Source organism: Pleurodeles waltl, chromosome 9, assembly GCF_031143425.1.
Source record: "Pleurodeles waltl isolate 20211129_DDA chromosome 9, aPleWal1.hap1.20221129, whole genome shotgun sequence".
NCBI lineage: Eukaryota > Metazoa > Chordata > Amphibia > Caudata > Salamandridae > Pleurodeles > Pleurodeles waltl.
In genome coordinates this window covers 1,180,757,920-1,180,778,131 of record NC_090448.1, presented here as the reverse complement: position 1 = coordinate 1,180,778,131, position 20,212 = coordinate 1,180,757,920, and the positions used below count along the sequence as shown (strand labels likewise).

At 48.4% G+C, this 20,212-nt stretch overlaps 1 protein-coding gene across 1 annotated transcript in view; it reads right to left on the bottom strand.

Annotated features, from left to right (window-relative positions):
- Positions 1-20,212, bottom strand: part of PRORP (protein only RNase P catalytic subunit) — a 164,841-nt gene that overhangs the window by 115,793 nt on the left and 28,836 nt on the right. The window contains exons 2-3 of the mRNA XM_069209115.1: positions 19,403-19,450; positions 14,037-14,169 (exon numbers count right to left, since the gene is read on the bottom strand). Of these exons, the coding sequence (XP_069065216.1) occupies positions 14,037-14,169; positions 19,403-19,450 (181 nt within the window). The remainder of the gene's footprint in view (positions 1-14,036; positions 14,170-19,402; positions 19,451-20,212) is intronic.

Here is a 20,212-nt window from a genome sequence, read left to right as displayed (position 1 = left end):
GAGCCCCCTCTCCAGACTCACTCAGGCCAGGTGCTGTGCTGAAGGGGCCCCCAGGAGGGCAGCTGCGGCCCTTTGTTATGCCACTGGTGGCAACGTGTGCTTTTAGAGTTCAAAAACGTTTTGGTTTTTTTTTTTGCCAGTGTTTGTTACAGTGTTGAGGGCCTGATAGCTCCCACAACAATAAAGTGTTACAAAAGCCATGTCAAAACAAGACATGTATTGATGAAACTAAAAGACTTATAAAAATATGTCAGATCAGTTGGCTTTGTCAGTGTTTGTTTATTTTCATGCTTGCCATAATCGTGTTGAAAATGGTTACACTGATTTTCCATTAGAAATATTTTTGGGAAATACTAGCATGCACCAACACATTTTACTAAATGACACTTCATTTGCATCTAATCAGAGAGCATTCTGGGAGCATTATACTTAGCCTCATAGCCTAAACTTTTCAAACCTGTATACACGTTTTTTTTTTTGTACTGGAACCAACATCAGTAGTGAAGTGTGACCTTAAAACAGTTATTTACAGCACTCACCCTAATAATGAAGGATTTCAAATAATGAACCATAAATACAAGTTCGAACAGCATTATCTTTTGGAAACACATTACCTCAACTGCAGAGAGTTCCACTCTCTGGAAACAGGCAGCCAAAGGGATTGTGCTGCAGAGGGTTGGGCCTACTTGTCCCAAGGACAAAGTAAACAGAAAAACTTGTTGCCCTTGACCCCAAACAAGATGTCCCTGGCGTCGGGCGTAGAGGTGGTCCCACTAACAGGAAACCACAACCACAGAGGCGGTCCCACTGACAGGAAACCACTACCACAGAGGCGGTCCCACTGGCAGGAAACCACTACCACAGAGGCGGTCCCACTGACAGGAAACCACAACCACAGGGGTAGTACCTCTCGGAAGAAACCACTACCTCAGAGGCAGTCCCACTAACAGGAAACCACAGAGGCGGTGCCACTGACAGGAAACCACTACCACAGAAGCGGTCCCACTGGCAGAAAACCACAACCACAGAGGCGGTCCCACTGACAGAAAACCACAACCACAGAGGCAGTCCCACTGACAGGAAACCACTTCCACAGAGGCGGTCCCACTAACAGCAAACCACAACCACAGAGGCGGTCCCACTGACAGGAAACCACAACCACAGAGGCGGTCCCACTGACAGGAAATCACAACCACAGAGGCGGTCCCACTGATAGCAAACCACTACCAAAGAGGTGCTGCCACTGATAGGAAACCACTACCAAAGAGGTGGTGCCACTGACAGGAAACCACAAAGGTGGTGCCACTAACAGGAAACCACAACCAAAGAGGGGGTCCCACTAACAGGAAACCACAACCACATAGGCAGCCCCACTGATAGGAAACCACTACCTAAGAGGTGGTCCTACTGACAGGAAACCACAACCACAGAGGCGGTCCGACTGACAGGAAACCACTTCCACAGAGGCGGTCACACTAACAGGAAACCACAACCACAGAGGCGGTCCCACTGACAGGAAACCACAACCACAGAGGCGGTCCCACTGACAGGAAACCACTTCCACAGAGGCGGTCCGGTCCCACTGACAGGAAACCACTTCCACAGAGGCGGTCCCACTAACAGGAAACCACAACCACAGAGGCGGACCCACTGACAGGAAACCACTACCTAAGAGGTGGTCCCACTGACAGGAAACCACTTCCACAGAGGCGGTGCCACTGACAGGAAACCACAACCACATAGGCGGCCCCACTGACAGGAAACCACTACCAAAGAGGTGGTCCCACTAACAGGAAACCACTACCGCAGAGGTGGTCCCACTAACAGGAAACCACTTCCACAGAGGCGGTCCCACTAACAGGAAACCACAACCACAGAGGCGGTCCCATTGATAGGAAACCACTACCAAAGAGGTGGTGCCACTGACAGGAAACCATAGAGGTGGTCCCACTGACAGGAAACCACAACCACAGAGGCGGTCCCTCTGACAGGAAACCACTACCTAAGAGGTGGTGCCACTGACAGGAAACCATAGAGGTGGTCCCACTGACAGGAAACCACAACCACAGAGGCGGTCCCACTAACAGGAAACCACAACCACAGAGGCGGTCCCACTGACAGGAAACCACTTCCACAGAGGCGGTCCGGTCTCACTGACAGGAAACCACTTCCACAGAGGCGGTCCCACTAACAGGAAACCACAACCACAGAGGCGGACCCACTGACAGGAAACCACTACCAAAGAGGTGGTCCCACTGACAGGAAACCACAACCAAAGAGGTGGTCCCACTAACAGGAAACCACAACCAAAGAGGTGGTCCCACTAACAGGAAACCACAACCACATAGGCAGCCCCACTGATAGGAAACCACTACCTAAGAGGTGGTCCCACTGACAGGAAACCACTTCCACAGAGGCGGTCCCACTAACAGGAAACCACTACCACAGAGGCGGTTCCACTGAGAGGAAACCCCTACCACAGAGGCGGTGCCACTGACAGGAAACCACAACCACATAGGCGGCCCCACTGACAGGAAACCACTACCAAAGAGGTGGTCCCACTAACAGGAAACCACTACCGCAGAGGTGGTCCCACTAACAGGAAACCACTTCCACAGAGGCGGTCCCACTAACAGGAAACCACAACCACAGAGGCGGTCCCACTAACAGGAAACCACAACCACAGAGGCAGTCCCACTAACAGGAAACCACAACCACAGAGGCGGTCCCATTGATAGGAAACCACTACCAAAGAGGTGGTGCCACTGACAGGAAACCACAACCACAGAGACGGTCCCACTGATAGGAAATCACTACCAAAGAGGTGGTGCCACTGACCGGAAACCACTACCAAAGAGGTGGTGCCACTGACAGGAAACCACTACCAAAGAGGTGGTGCCACTGACAGCAAACCACAGAGGTGGTCCCACTGACAGGAAACCACAACCACAGAGGCGGTCCCACTAACAGGAAACCACAACCACAGAGGCAGTCCGACTGACAGGAAACCACTTCCACAGAGGCGGTCACACTAACAGGAAACCACAAAGGCGGTCCCATTGATAGGAAACCACTACTAAAGAGGTGGTGCCACTGACAAGAAACCACAGATGTGGTCCCACTGACAGGAAACCACAGAGGCGGTCCCACTGACAGGAAACCACAACCACAGAGGCGGTCCCACTGACAGGAAACCACAACCACAGAGGCGGTCCCACTAACAGGAAACCACAACCACAGAGGCGGTCCCACTGACAGGAAACCACTACCAAAGAGGTGGTCCCACTAACAGGAAACCACAACCACATAGGCAGCCCCACTGATAGGAAACCACTACCTAAGAGGTGGTCCTACTGACAGGAAACCACAACCACAGAGGCGGTCCCACTGACAGGAAACCACTACCACCAAGGATGTTCCTCTAACAGGAAACCACTACCAAAGAGGCAGTCCCAATAACAGGAAACTACTAGCATACAGGCAGTGCTACTCTCAGGAAACCACTACCACAGAGGAAATACCACTAACAGGAAGCCACTACCTAAGAGGTGGTCCAACAAACAGGAAAACACGGCCACAGTCCCACTGACAGCAAATCACTACCAAAGAGGTGGCCCCACTAACATGAAACCACTAGCATACAGGCAGTCCCACTTACAAGAAACCACTGCTACAAAGGCAGTCCACCTAACAGGAAACCACCACCAAAAACGAGGTACCACTAACATGGAGGAGAACCAACTCACAAGGAACTACTGTCACAGAGGAGGAACCACTTCCATGGAACTACTATTTACAAGGACCCACTACCATGGATGAATCCCCACTCATGAGGACCCACCACGGTAGAGCAGCCCCACTCACAACGATCAACCACGGTAGAGGCGGCCCCACTCAAAAGGACACAGTACCATAGAGATGCCCCACTCACAAGGACCCACTAATACAAGATGATCAGATCACCTACCTCAACATCCCCCAAATGTCTGGAGGGAGCACAGCGGGTATGCCACCATGAGCCTCCGAGCATTCCAGCATAAAAATGACATTTAAGAGCAACGCAACAGCAAATGTGGGAGTAATCCAGAGCGGACGGGGTGTTGGAGGGAGGAATACCTATGATTGCCTACTTCCATTTACTTATGTTTCCTACAAGCACAAACTGGAAATAGTTTGACTGACTGATGGTAACTTTTATAAAGCTGCCTGCTACACTGGATGGGCTGTTCGGGCTCTTGACTGGGAAAAGGACAGTAATGCAGCAGAACCAATGCTATTAGAGGGATAAAAACTGAGTTTTAAGAGATTTCCTGGAGAGAAGATATGTGGACGAAGCTCAAAGCGATAACGGAAGCTTGTTCCTCAGTGTGGAAGTTACAAACTGAAATAAGCTCCCTACCACAGTATGATCATTATGACAGTTTTAACTCGGGGGTATTTTGCAGTTCAGCTATAGACTCTCTCAACGACCTCACAGAAAACGTAACTGGTAAACATGTCAGCAATGTCCTTCAGAGCTTTAAACAAATACCGAGAGCTTTCAAGATGCATCTCTTGTTCAGTGGAAGCAGAAGAAGGACCTGGAGATACTGGGGAAAAAGGTTAAAACATCTTAACGCACAAAAGCAGACGAGCAGTCGCATTTTGAATAACCTGAAGCGTAACCATTTCTTTCCAAAAGGAGGCCTAGAAGTCCAGCCGAGGCGGCCACCAGTTCACATCCCTTACTGAGACCTCACCAAGCACTGGACCATGGTGCTGGCTGAGTTCAGGGTTAGAGAGCTGCACAACATCCATCCTGCAATCTTACTTGTGCCTTCCCAGAGTCTTGTTTGGAGTCTGGGGCAGTCCTCTTGAGGCCTGGTGATTAGTTAAATATCGTCAGCATAGCCGAAATACAGGAAGGATCAGGGGGTCACAAAGACAAAAGATTAGGGCTCAGAACAGGCCCCTGAGGGACACCACAAGGAAGCCTTTTCTGAGTGGACTTGTGAAGTGGGATCACCACCATCTTGCCTTCTGGTTGACGAGAAGGAGCGGATCCGGTCAAGTGCTTGGCCACCCACTCCCACGGCCTCCAGCCTATGTAATAATGTCTTACGGAAGACCATGTCAAAGGCCGTAGGTAGATCTGGTAAAATCATGACTGTCGGCTTACCAAAGTCTACATGAATTCTGATCCGATTTATCAAAGATATCTGCAGTGATTCAGTAGTGAACCCTTGTCTAAAGCCTGCCTGGTGGCTATCGTAGAGGTTACAGTCTTCCAGAAAGCATGAAAGCTTTTTGGTCATATGTGTTTGCAAAGGCTTGATCGGAGCAGAGAGACTAGGCACTGCTCCCAGTTTCGGGACTACATTAAGCAATCTTGTTACGACTGGAAAAGTAGATGTGGTCTGATGTCTAAGAGATTTACCTAAACACACATCAGCAGGCAAGCCTGAACTGATAAACGCCTTCTCTAACAAAGTTATCATCAAGTCACAGGAATTCCAGAAGGAACGCTCTACTCAATATTACTCAATATTGCAGATTGCGTGTTTGACCGAAATGAAAAGGTTTCTTCTTTGAAAGATGAACTGAAAAGGTTTCTCGTTTGAAAGACGGATTCATTTTTAGATTTGTCAGCAAAGAAATTAGATAAGCCACATCATAGTTGTAATGTAGTATTCGTCTCTTGGTAGCAATCCGAGTTGGTGAGATTCTCTAAAATGGTAAACATTTAATTAGCACTGTTGGCTACGTGGTCAATCTGCAGCCCATAAGAATTTTTAATTAGTTTAAGCAGTTCTTTTATAGTCCATCAAACATTTGGCATACATAACTCTGACTTCAGAGGCAAAATTCACTCTCCATGTATGTTCTGGGCCCTTGCACTCACTTTTTTTCCTCCTTAAGAAATCAGAGAACCTGGAAGTCAAAGACTGTTCTAGTAAAGCTCTTACTTCTTACAGAAGTGTGGAATCAAGCACAGAGGACAGTCAGGTGTTGTATTCCTCAAGACAGGCAGTGATGTCGGTAGAGGTGGAAACAAGAACGTCCTCTGCAGAGGCTGAGAGAGGCTCTACCTGGGGAGGAGGGATAAAGTTTATGACGAGTTCTGCTTGGGTGCATGCTACCGTGCTGTGAAATGAGTGACACAACTGGGCCAAGGTGAAGCTCAAAGTACACTGCAAAATGGGAGACACAACTGGGCCAAGGTGAAGCTCAAAGTACACTGCAAAATGGGAGACACAACTGGGTCAAGATGAAGCTCAAAGTACACTGCAAAATGGGAGACACAACTGGGCCAAGGTGGAGCTCAAAGTACACTGCAAAATGGGAGACACAACTGGGCCAAGGTGAAGCTCAAAGTAAAGTACACTGCAAAATGGGAGACACAACTGGGCCAAGGTGAAGCTCAAAGTAAAGTACACTGCAAAATGGGAGACGCAACTGGGCCAAGGTGAAGCTCAAAGTAAAGTACACTGCAAAATGGGAGACACAACTGGGTCAAGGTGAAGCTCAAAGTACACTGCGAAATGGGAGACGCAACTGGGTCTAGGTGAAGCTCAAAGTATACTGCGAAATGGGAGCCACAACCGGGCCAAAGTGAAGCTCAAAGTACACTGCAAAATGGGAGACACAACTGGGTCAAGGTGAAGCTCAAAGTACACAGCAAAATGGGAGACACAACTGGGCCAAGGTGAAGCTCAAAGTACACTGCAAAATGGGAGACACAACTGGGCCAAGGTGAAGCTCAGAGTACACTGCAAAATGGGAGACACAACTGGGCCAAGGTGAAGCTCAAAGTAAAGTACACTGCAAAATGGGTGACGCAACTGGGTCAAGGTGAAGCTCAAAGTACACAGCAAAATGGGAGACCAGAGTGGGCCAAGGTGTAGCTCAAAGTACACTGCAAAATATGATGCACAACTGGGCCAAGGTGAAGCTCAAAGTACCCTACGAAATGGCAGCCACAACCGGGCCAAGGTGAAGCTCAAAGTACACTGCGAAATGGGAGACGCAACTGGGTCAAGGTGAAGCTCAAAGTACACTGCGAAATGGGAGACACAGCTAGGCCAAGGTGAAGCTCAAAGTACATGGAAAAACGGGAGACGCAACTAGGTCTAGGTGAAGCTCAAAGTACATTACAAAATGGGAGGTGCGACTGGGTAGAGATGAAGCTCAAAGTACACTGCAAAATGGGAGATGCAACTGGGTCATGGTGAAGCTCGAAGTAAAGTACACTGAAAAATGGAAGACAACTGGGTCTAGGTGAAGCTCAAAGTACACTGCAAAATGGGAGACACAAATGGGTCAAGATGAAGCACAAAGTAAAGTACACTACAAAATAGGAGACCCAACTGGGCCAAAGTGAAGCTCAAAGTACACTGCAAAATGGGAGACGCACCTGGGTAAAGATGGAGCTAAAAGTACACTGCGAAATGGGAGACGCAACTGGGCCAAGCTGAGGCTCAAAGTACACCGCAAAATGGGAGACGCAACTGGGCCAAGCTGAGGCTCAAAGTACACCGCAAAATGGGAGACGCAACTGGGCTAAGGTGAAGCTCAAAGTACACTGCAAAGTGGGAGACGCAACTGGGTCAAGGTGAAGCTCAAAGTAAAGTACACTGCAAAATGAGAGACGCAACTGGGCCAAGGTGAAGCTCAAAGTACACTGCAAAACGGGAGACGCAACTAGGTCTAGGTGAAGCTCAAAGTTCATTGCAAAATGGGAGGCGTGACTGGGTAGAAATGAAGCACAAAGTACACTGCAAAATGGGAGGCGCAACTAGGCCAAGGTGAAGCTCAAAGTACACCGCGAAATGGGAGACACAGCTGGGCCAAGGTGAAACTGAAAGTACACTGCGAAATGGCAGACACAACTGGGTCAGGGTGAAGCTCAAAGTACATTGCAAAATGGGAGATGCAACTGGGCCAAGGTGAAGCTCAAAGTACACTGCAAAATGGGAGACACAACTGGGTCAAGATGAAGCTCAAAGTACACCGCAAAATGGGAGACACAACTGGGTCAAGGTGAAGCTCAAAGTACACTGCAAAATGGGAGACACAACTGGGCCAAGGTGAAGCTCAAAGTACACTGCAAACTGGTGGGAGACGTAACTGGGTCAAGGCAAAGCTCAAAATACACTGCTAAATGGGAGATGCAACTAGGCCAAGGTGAAGCTCAAATTACACAGCACAATGGGAGAGCCAACTGGGCCAAGGTGAAGCTCAGAGTACACTGCGAAATGGGAGACGCAACTGGGCTAAAGTGAAGCTCAAAGTACCCTGCGAAATTGGAGTCACAACTGGGTCAAGGTGAAGCTCAAAGTAAAGTACACTGCAAAATGAGAGACGCAACTGGACCAAGGTGAAGCTCAAAGTACACTGCAAAATGGAAGACGCAACTGGGTCAAGATGAAGCTCAAAGTACACTGCAAAATGGGAGACACAACTGGGTCAAGATGAAGCTCAAAGTACACTGAAAAGTGAGAGACGTAACTGGGCCAAGGCGAAGCTTAAAGTACACTGCAAAATGGGAGATGCAACTGGGTCAAGGCGAAGCTCAAAGTACACTGGAAAATGGGAGAACCAACTGGGCCAAGGTGAAGCTCAAAGTAAAGTACACTGCAAAATGGAAGACGCCACCGGGTCTAGGTGAAGCTCAAAACTACATTACAAAATGGAAGACGCAAATGGGTCTAGGTGATGTTCAAAGTACACTGCAAAATGGCAGACGCAACTGGGTCTAGGTGAAGCTCTAAGTACACTGCAAAACGGGACTCTCAAGTGGGTCAAGATGAAGCTCAAAGCACACTAAAAAGTGGGAGACGTAAGTGGGCCAAGGAGAAGCTCAAAGTACACTGCAAAATGGGAGACACAACTGGGTCTCGGTGAAGCTCAAAGGACACTGCAAAATGGGAGACACAACTGGGTCAAGATGAAGCTCAAAGTACACTGAAAAGTGGGAGACGCAACTGGGCCAAGGCGAAGCTCAAAGTAAAGTACACTGCAAAATGAGAGACGCAACTGGGCCACGGCAAAGCTCAAAGTACACTGCAAAATGGAAGACGCAACTGGGTCTCGGTGAAGCTCAAAGTGCACTGAAAAGTGGGAGATGCAACTGGGCCAAGGCGAAGCTCACCATACACTGCAAAATGGGAGACACAACTGGGTTAAGATGAAGCTCAAAGTACACTGCAAAGTGGGAGACGCAACTGGGTCAAGATGAAGCTAAAAGTACACTGCAAAGTGGGAGACGCAACTGGGTCAAGGCGAAGTTGAAGGTACACTGCAAAATGGGAGATGCAACTGGGTCTAGGTGAAGCTCAAAGTACATTGCAAAATGGGACACGCAAATGGTCTTGGCGAAGCTCAAAGTACACTGCAAAATGGGAGACGCAACTGGATCAAAGCGAAGCTCAAAGTACACTGCAAAATGGGAGACGCAACTGGATCAAAGCGAAGCTCAAAGTACACTGCAAAATGGTTTGGGCTGGTTGAGCAGTTTTAAGTAACTAAGGGGGCCCGAAAAAAAGGTCCAACATGAAGCCTGATGGTATAGCATTGGCTGAGACAGGGCTGTCAGTTTCTTTTAACTGGGTTTCTGTAACAAATGCTAGGTCAATGTTCAACTCCATCAGCAACTCATGGTGCCCATTAGTATGAATGGTTAGCGACTGTGTATTTAGGAGTGTGAATTTAACGGAATCTACAGTAATCCTCCAGGAGGATGTCATCTGTGAAGGCATTGAGGCCAAATAATAGCATTCCAAGGCACTTGATGCCATCTAATATATCTCCACTCAGAATTAAAAATATATTTGTTTAATGATAGTAATAAACCTCTAGAGCAGAACAAGAGTATTATTTACCAAAAATCAGAGATGCAGAGTTGTGTGTCCTTGTCCTGACCGGGTGCTGATGAGATTGCCCTAAGCACCTTCAGACCACCAGCAGCGTGAACGCGCTATATGTATTTGTTATAAGGAATTGAGCACATTGAGAAATCAGGATATCTAGACCTATCTGTCGGCTTATGTGTGTCTCCAGTGGAATAAGCCTCTAAAAGGAACACTGCTTACAATAGTAAGAGAGGAAAGAAACCACATACAGACTGTAAGGAAATGCCTCCTTGGCATGGTTACCCCCTGACTTTTTGCCTTTGCTGATGCTAAGTTTTGATTGAAAGTGTGCTGGGACCCTGCTAACCAGGCCCCAGCACCCATGTTCATTCCCTAAACTGTACCTTTGTCGCCACAATTGGCACAACCCTGGCACTCTGGTAAGTCCTTTGTAACTGGTACCCCGGGTATCAACGGCCCGGATGCCAGGGAAGGTCTCTAAGGGCTGCAGCATGTCTTATGACACCCTAGGGACCCCTCACTCAGCACATGCACACTGCCTCACAGCTTGTGTGTGCTGGTGGGGAGAAAATGACTAAGTCGACATGGCACTCCCCTCAGAGTGCCATCCCACCTCACACTGCCTGTGGCATAGGTAAGTCACCCCTCTAGCAGGCCTTACAGCCCTAAGGCAGGGTGCACTATACCACAGGTGAGGGCATATGTGCACGAGCACTATGCCCCTACAGTGTCTAAGCACAACCTTAGACATTGTAAGTGCAGGGTAGCCATAAGAGTATATGGTCTGGGAGTTTGTCAAACACGAACTCCACAGTTCCATAATGGCTACACTGAAATCTGGGAAGTTTGGTACCAAACTTCTCAGCACAATAAATGCACAATGATACCAGTGTGCAATTTATTGTAACATGCACTCAGAGGGCATCTTAGAGATGCCCCCTGAATACCAATCCGACTTCTAGTGTGGGGCTGACCAGTTTCTGCCAGCCTGCCACAACCAGACGGGTTGCTGGCCACATGGGGAGAGTGCCTTTGTCACTCTGTGGCCAGGAACAAAAGCCTGCACTGGGTGGAGGTGCTTCACACCTCCCCCTGCAGGAACTGTAACACCTGGCAGTGAGCCTCAAAGGCTCACCCCTTTTGTTACAGCGCCCCAGGGCATCCCAGATAGTGGAGATGCCCGCCCCTCCGGCCACTGCCCCCACTTTTGGCGGCAAGGCTGGGGGAGATAATTAGGAAAACAAGGAGGAGTCACCCACCAGTCAGGATAGCCCCTAAGGTGCCCTGAGCTGAGGTGACCCTTGCCTTTAGAAATCCTCCATCTTGATTTTGGAAGATTCCCCCAATAGGAATAGGGATGTGCCCGCCTCCCCTCAGGGAGGAGGCACAAAGAGGGTGTAGCCACCGTCAAGGACAGTAGCCATTGGCTACTGCCGTCCTGACCTAAACACACCCCTAAATTTAGTGTTTAGGGGCACCCCAGAAATCCGATTCCTGGAACCTGAACTGCAAAGAAGGACTGCTGACCTAGAAGCTGCTTTGGCCCCAGCCCTACCGGCCTGTTTCCAGAGTCGAAAACCTGCAACCAGCGACGCATACAACAGGGACCAGCGACCTCTGAACCCAGAGGGGACTGCCCTGACCCCCAGGACCAAGAAACTCCCGTGAGCAACAGCTCTGCCCAACAACAGCTACATCTTTTCAACAAAAAAGCAACTTCCAAAGAACTCACTGTTCCCGCCGGAAGCGTGAGACTTCACACTCTGCACCCAACGCCCCCGGCTCGAGATCCAGAGAACAAACACCACAGGGAGGACTCCCCGGCAACTGCGGCCCTGTGAGTAGCCCAAGACGACCCCCCCGGACCCCCACAGTGACACCTGCAGGGAGAATCCAGAGGCTCCCCCTGACCGCAAATGCCTGTAACAAGGGACCAGACGCCTCGACCAAGCACTGCACCTGCAGCCCCCAGGACCTGAAGGAACCAAACCTCAGTGCAGGAGTGACCCCCAGGCAACCCTCTGCCAAGCCCAAGTGGTGGCTGGCCCGAGAAGCCCCCCCGTGCCTGCCTGCACCGCTAGAGTGACCCCCAGGTCCCTCCATTGTTTCCTATCTAAAACCCGAAGCCTGCTTTGCACACTGCACCCGGCCGCACCTGTGCCGCTGAGGGTGTGTTTTGTGTGCCATCTTGTGTCCCCACCCAGTGTTCTACAAAACCCCCCTGGTCTGCCCCCCGAGGACGAGGGTACTTACCGGCTGGCAGACTGGAACTGCAGCACCCCTGTTCTCCATAGGTGCCTATGTATCTTGGGCACCTCTTTGACCTCTGCACCTGACCGGCCATGAGCTGCTGGTATGGTAACTTTGAGGTTGCCTTAAACCCCCAACGGTGGGCTGCCTATGCCCAGGAACTGAGACTTGTAAGTGTTTTACTTACCTCACAATCTAACCTTTACTTACCTTCCCCAGGAACTGTTAATTTTTGCAGTGTCCACTTTTAAAATAGCTTATTGCCATTTTAACAAAGACTGTATATGATATTGATTAAACTCAAAGTTCCTAACTTACCTGTGTGGAGTACCTTGCATTCAATGTATTTAATTCAAATCTTGACCTGTGGTTCTTAAAATAAACTAAGGATAGATATTTTTCTATATAAAAACCTATTGGCCTGGAGTAAGTCTTTGGGTGTGTGTTCCCCATTTATTGCCTGTGTGTGTACAACACATGCTTAACACTACCCTCTGATAAGCATACTGCTCAACCACACTACCACAAAATAGAACATTAGAATTATCTAATTGTGCCACTATCTTACCTCTAAGGGGAACCCTTGGACTCTGTGCACACTATTTCTTACATTGAAATAGTTTATACAGAGCGAACTTTCTACACAGACCAAAATAAATTAATCACTTTTCACAATCCCAGTTGCAACCAATAATGATGTAAGTAAAACAGATAATACAAGTAGCAGTAACAACTGCAGAAGACACAATAATAAAACAAATAATTTTAAAAAGATTGTTTAAAGACTTCTCAAAGACCAACTGATTCCAGTGCAAAATCAGCAATCGATTCAGCCTTATGTGGTCTTTAAATACATCGATCCAAATGAGGTCAAGTCAAGCTCTAGGGCCAGCATTCCACTTGTGCAGTAAAGAAAACAGAAACACCCACTCAGTAACATCAAAGATACCCTCCTGCATGCATGGTTTACCAGGCAAAATCAGGAAGCGTGAAGTCTGGACAGCAATAAACCATCCCTTGGAGAGAAGCAGAGAAGGTTCTGGCATAAGGTTCCAAAGATGTCCAAAGAGACACAAAAACACACATCCGTGGCAGGCATCGTCTGGACTTTGGGTGTGGGGCCCGGAACCCAAGCAGCAGTAAAGGAATGTGCAAGTAAAAGAAACCAAACAATCTGAGAACACTTTAAGAAGACTACATGAGTAACCAACAATGAGCTAGAATATGTATGTTGGAGACTGTAGGATCAAAATACAAATTGAGATTTCAGACAAATTAACCCATACCCAGGAATTACTTCCACCAGACAAGACAAGTAATGTCTATCTACCAAAGATGTGATTTAAACACTAAGAAATCATAAATACATTCTTCCAAGCAAAGTATCTCAGTTTTTCCTCCTTTTACAAGGTAGAAGAAACATGTTTTTGTGAAACCAAGATTAGATATTCAAGAAACAAACTTGGCCCGAATGAGGTGGAAACAAAGTAGTTGAGGGAGGAGTTTGCATGAAAACTAAAGCGCGCTCTTTGCAGCACATCATATAGTTTTGTTCATTGCTTAGTGATCACAGAATAGACTGGGGGTTTTAAAACCTGAAATAATTACCCTTCTTTTGCAAGCAAGGTACCACTATTTTAGATTTTCTTCCTGGACAATCACAGGACACTTCACAAGCCACAGACATCTTCCAAAGAAATGTGATTCGATTAAGCGAAAATACTTTCCTGCACAATCAAAATTAACATGTCGGGGAGTAATACTAGGTCAAAAAAGGACTGAAATCTCATTAACTGGTTATGAACATCGCTTCGCTTTCTCAGACAAGATTAATTTTAAGCATCTCTCCAATATAAATATTTCCTTTCTTGATAGGCACTACTTTTTCCACTGAATCTACCTGCTTTCTATTTCATAAAAGATGACTTGACTCACCCGGGGGGTGGTTTTTCTGAAGGTGTCTTCTCCCTTAATCACCTCGGTCAAGACTGCCTCTTTCAGGATCCTGTGCTGCTCCAGGCTCAGCTGAATGGACTCCAGTTGTCGGCTGCAGGACCGGCACTGACCACTGCAATGGAGAACACGAGGAGTGATGAGAAGTCCTTGGACATCTTGTAAAGAAAGGTAATTAGAAAACGTTCCTGGAGGTGGGAGGCAGTCAGAGACCTAAAATAAAAAGGACCATCACCTGACCGCAAGGTAACAGGCCAGGAATCCAACCTCTGTCTATGACAACCATAGCCCACTCAAAAACTCCGGAAGTACGCATCACCATCAGAAAACCTGACAACTCACATTGAATTAAAATCTTTAGAAACAAAGAGGGGAAAACCCCGGAAAGACACTGAAAGAAAACTTACAACCATAAGGACAAGTCTGCACTCTGACGTTATTTCTAAATGTATAAAGCCACTGCTGAAATAGATCTTCAAAAGATGGCTCACTTGGGGCCACATGTACCAACGCATTTTCCCATAGACACAGAATGGGTAAAACCCTTTGATACATCTGGCCCTTAGGGTGTGAAGATAGCAGACGCAGCTTTTCACCCATGTCAAACACTGTACGCACTAGGATAACTAACAGACACCAGCCTTTGCTTACACACCCACTGACAGTCACCAGCCTCAGCTTACACACCCACTGACAGACACCAGCCTCAGCTTACACACCCACTCACAGTCACCAGCCTCAGCTTACACACCCACTGATGGTCACCAGCCTTATCTTACACACCCACTGACGGTCACCATCCTCAGCTTACACACCCACCGATAGTCACCAGCCTCAGCTTACACACCCACTGACGGTCATCAGCCTTATCTTACACACCCACTGACAGACACCAGCCTTTGCTTACACACCCACTGACAGTCACCAGCCTCAGCTTAAACACCCACTGACGGTCACCAGCCTCAGCTTACACACCCACTGACGGTCACCAGCCTCAGCTTAAACACCCACTGATGGTCACCAGCCTTATCTTACACACTCACTGACGGTCACCAGCCTCAGCTTACACACCCACTGACGGTCACCAGCCTCAGCTTACACACCCACTGATGGTCACCAGCCTCAGCTTACACACCCACTGACAGTCACCAGCCTTTGCTTACACACCCACTGACGGTCACCAGCCTTTGCTTACACACCCACCGATAGTCACCAGCCTCAGCTTAAACACCCACTGATGGTCACCAGCCTTTGCTTACACACCCACTGACAGTCACCAGCCTCAGCTTAAACACCCACTGATGGTCACCAGCCTTATCTTACACACCCACTGACGGTCACCAGCCTTATCTTACACACCCACTGACGGTCACCAGCCTTATCTTACACACCCACTGACAGTCACCAGCCTTATCTTACACACCCACTGACAGTCATCAGCCTCAGCTTACACACCCACTGATGATCACCAGCCTTATCTTACACACCCACTGACAGTCACCAGCCTCAGCTTACACACCCACTGACAGTCACCAGCCTCAGCTTACACACCCACTGACAGTCACCAGCCTCAGCTTACACACCCACTGATGGTCACCAGCCTTATCTTACACACCCACTGACGGTCATCACCCTTATCTTACACACCCACTGACAGTCACTAGCCTCAGCTTACACACCCACTGACGGTCACCAGCCTCAGCTTACACACCCACTGACGGTCACCAGCCTCAGCTTACACACCCACTGATGGTCACCAGCCTTATCTTACACACCCACTGACGGTCACCAGCCTCAGCTTACACACCCACTGACGGTCACCAGCCTCAGCTTACACACCCACTGACGGTCACCAGCCTCAGCTTACACACCCACTGATGGTCACCAGCCTTATCTTACACACCCACTGACGGTCACCAGCCTCAGCTTACACACCCACTGACAGTCACCAGCCTTATCTTACACACCCACTGACGGTCACCAGCCTTATCTTACACACCCACTGACGGTCACCAGCCTCAGCTTACACACCCACTGACAGTCACCAGCCTCAGCTTACACACCCACTGACAGTCACCAGCCTCAGCTTACACACCCACTGACGGTCACCAGCCTTATCTTACACACCCACTGACAGTCATCAGCCTCAGCTTACACACCCACTGACAGTCACCAGCCTCAGCTTACACACCCACTGACAGTCACCAGCCTCAGCTTACACACCCACTGACAGTCACCAGCCTTTGCTTACACACCCACCGATAGTCACCAGCCTTATCTTACACACCCACTGACGGTCACCAGCCTCAGCTTACACACCCACTGACGGTCACCAGCCTCAGCTTACACACCCACTGACAGTCACCAGCCTTATCTTACACACCCACTGACAGTCACCAGCCTCAGCTTACACACCCACTGACAGTCACCAGCCTCAGCTTACACACCCACTGACAGTCACCAGCCTCAGCTTACACACCCACTGACAGTCACCAGCCTCAGCTTACACACCCACTGACAGTCACCAGCCTCAGCTTACACACCCACTGACAGTCACCAGCCTCAGCTTACACACCCACTGACAGTCACCAGCCTTCGCTTACACACCCACTGACCGTCACCAGCCTTAGGTTACACATCCACTGAAAGTCACAGGCCTTAGCTTACCCACCCACTGACAGTCTCCAGCCTCAGCTTACACACCCACTGACAGTCACTGGCATTAGCTGACACACCCACTCTCAGTCACCGTCCTCACCTTACACACCCACTGGCAGTCAAGAACCTTAGCTTACACTCCGACTGAGTCATAGGCAGGAGACACACTGCCATTTATACAGCCTTGTGTACACATCACACAACAAGTAAATTAGGCTGTTCTACAGAAGTTAGGGGGTTCCCTACTTCTTGTTCGACACAGCTGTGCAGACAGCTGATGAAAGCATGGGTCTGACCTGCACATACAGTTGGGCAGGCAGCACTGATATCGGTTAATAAGATGCTATAAAATTAAATGCCACTTGCAACACGAACAAGAACAGGGATATATTCCACCAGAGGTGTGCAATGAGTCTGAAGTCTGATGGATGAGGCCATCTGCTAGTTCAGAGATGACTGGGTGCAGAGCCGTGTATACGAACAAATCTGTAGTTCATTTTCTCTGTCTTTTCTGTAATCTGCAACACTGCACTCTATGCCCCTCCACTCTTCACCCCTCCAATTTACGGTTTGACATTTTAAGCCACTCCACTCTACGCCACTTCACACCATTCCACTCTGACACTCGACTCCACTCCATGATACAACACTACGCCTCTCCACAACCCTCTATGCCAGTCTACACCACTTCATTGTATGCTACTTCACTCTAGGCCACTCTACCCCACTCTGCTCTATGACACTCTACAACACTCCACCACACTCCACTCTACAAACCTCCAATTTACGGCGAGACATTTTTTGCCACTCCACTCTAGGCCATTTCACTCTAGATCACACCATTCCACTCTATGACACTCCACTCATGATAAAACAATCTATGGTACTACACCCCCTCCACAACCCTCTTCACCAGTCTACACCAATCCACTCTATGCTACTTTGCCCAGGCCACTCTTTGCCACTTCACTCTAACATCACTCTACTCCACGGAAGTCTACTCTATGCCCCTCCACTCTATGGTGCTCCTCTCTATGACATTTTACTCCACTCTACAACACTTTACTCCAGTCTATGCTATTCCATTCTACGCCCCCCCACTCTATGTCATTCCACTCTATAACACTCTCCTCCATTCTATGACACTCTACAACACTCCACTCCATTCTACTCTACTCCATGCTATGCTCCTCCACTCTACAAAACATTTTATGACACTCCATGCCACTCTACGACACTCCACGCTACTTCACTTTAAGCCACTCTACGCCACTCCACTCTAAACACATTCTACTACACTCCGCGACAGTCTACTCTATGACACTCCTCTCTACGACACTCAACACCATGATACAACACTCTACGGCACTACACTCCTCCACAACCCTCTACGTCAGTCTACACCACTCCATTGTACGTTACTCCACTCTACTACACTTTACTCCACAACACTTCACTCCACGGCACTCTACTCTATGCTATGATACTCCACTCCTCCACAACCCTCTACGTCAGTCTACACCACTCCATTCTACATTACTCCACTCTACAACACTTTACTCCACAACACTTCACTCCACGACATTCCACTCCTCCACAACCCTCTACGACAGTGTTCTCCACTCCATTCTAGGCTACTTCACTCTAGGCAAGTGGTTCCCAACCTGTGGTCTGGGGACTCCCAGGGGTCCGCAAAGCCTCCTCAGGGGGTCCAACAACTGATTAGAAAATTAATTAATATTAAAAGATAAGGTCCGCAGCTTTCAGTAATGACTCAGTGGGGGGGGAGGGGGTCCCCTGGATTCCAATAATGATTCAGTGGGGGCCCCTGGATTCCAGTAATGATAAAGTGGGGGCCCACCGAAGTCAAAAGGCTAGGAACCACTGCTCTAGGTCATTCTACGCCACTCCGCTCTATGACACTCTACTCCACTCCACGACACTCTACGGCACCCAACTCTACACTATGCCACTCCATTGTATGGCATTTTACTCCACTCTACGACACTTTACTTCTATTTATGCTATGCCACTCTATGTCACTCCACTCCACTGGACTCTACAACACTCCATTCCATTGTACTCTATGGCCCTCCACTCCATGCACTCTACGACACTCCACTCTATGCCACTCTGCACCTCTCTCCTTTACACCACAAACATTTAGCCATGCTGAACATTAACCACGCTGGTCTACAACATGGTTAAAACACACTGGCAAAGTAATACCCCTTGCTTAGGTGAGACCTATTGGCTCTGTCAGTGCTTGTTGCTCTTGTGCCTGCTTCATTTATGGAGTACATAGAAATGGGCGAAGGTGTTGCCTTGTTGACCTAGAGTCATCAGCCCTTGCGTCAGCACAGATGGTAACTTTGCACTCACACACTTTTACATGAGGAGCCATGGAGGCAAATGAGGGCACATCTGCAGTCCCACAAATTACCGTGAGAGCTAAAATAGGCATAAACCCTTGTTTGCCCACAGGGCCACCTCTGGTAACTGAAGATTCTTTTATGTACCCAGGAGCAGCTTTCACCTTGGTCAAAAATCAATCCATCCTACATTTCCAACACAAAGAACTCCAGTGTCATCAGTTGTTCCATGTTCTGTGAAGGTCACAAGCCACTTGGACTGGGGCGCCTGGCGCGCTATCCTTGTAAAGCAAGGAATGAAGAAGCTTGAGCTCCTACCTGTTCTGAACGCCAGTCAGTCGGCCTTCCCATTTTTCTCCTGGAATACTGAAACAGAAAGAAAGAGAGGCAGATGTCATATTTCCAAAAATGAAGAGATCAGAGGGTCTGGTTTTATATTGCATTTGTAAATCAGGGAACAACTGAGATAAAAAAAAAACAGGTTACAGTTCTAGGCCGAAGAGTGTAATTCACTGAGTGTAACTTTTAACATATTCTTAGACTGGATATTATTACTTGCATTCAAACTCAAGCCCTTGAAGCCAGGGTATTGTTGGGCTGAAACACGGCCTGCACGAGGGGTATGGCCAATCATAGGGCCTGTATCACCCACAGATACTTGGAACACCTGCACCTCTCATCCGTGAAGCGAAGGAGATCTTTATCATTAAAACCAAAGTCGTTGAGACCTCTGCACTTTGCAACAGCAGAAACCGTGCAGGACTATGATCAAAACAACACTAAAAATACATTGTTTCTGTGGAGTGCTTAATAATGTTGTGCTGGTGTCTCCAAGCACTACAAACAGTATATGTGTTACTAATAGCAAATTAATGATTCTCTTTTATGGACTCCTGAAGCATGAAAGGCAGAGGTGGCTCTTCCAGGATTCCAATGTGTGGCATGCAGGGTCACTCGGATACCACAGCAAGTGTTAAGCTCACTGACGCCTTTTGTCAGTTTGCTATGTTGGTTGCTTTAGTGTCAGCTGCCACCCTCAATCTATCTCAAAGCATTAAGGGGAACAGGGACAGTAAAAGTAGATTAAAAATGCTAACAAGCACTGGCAAAGCCAATACGTCTCACCTT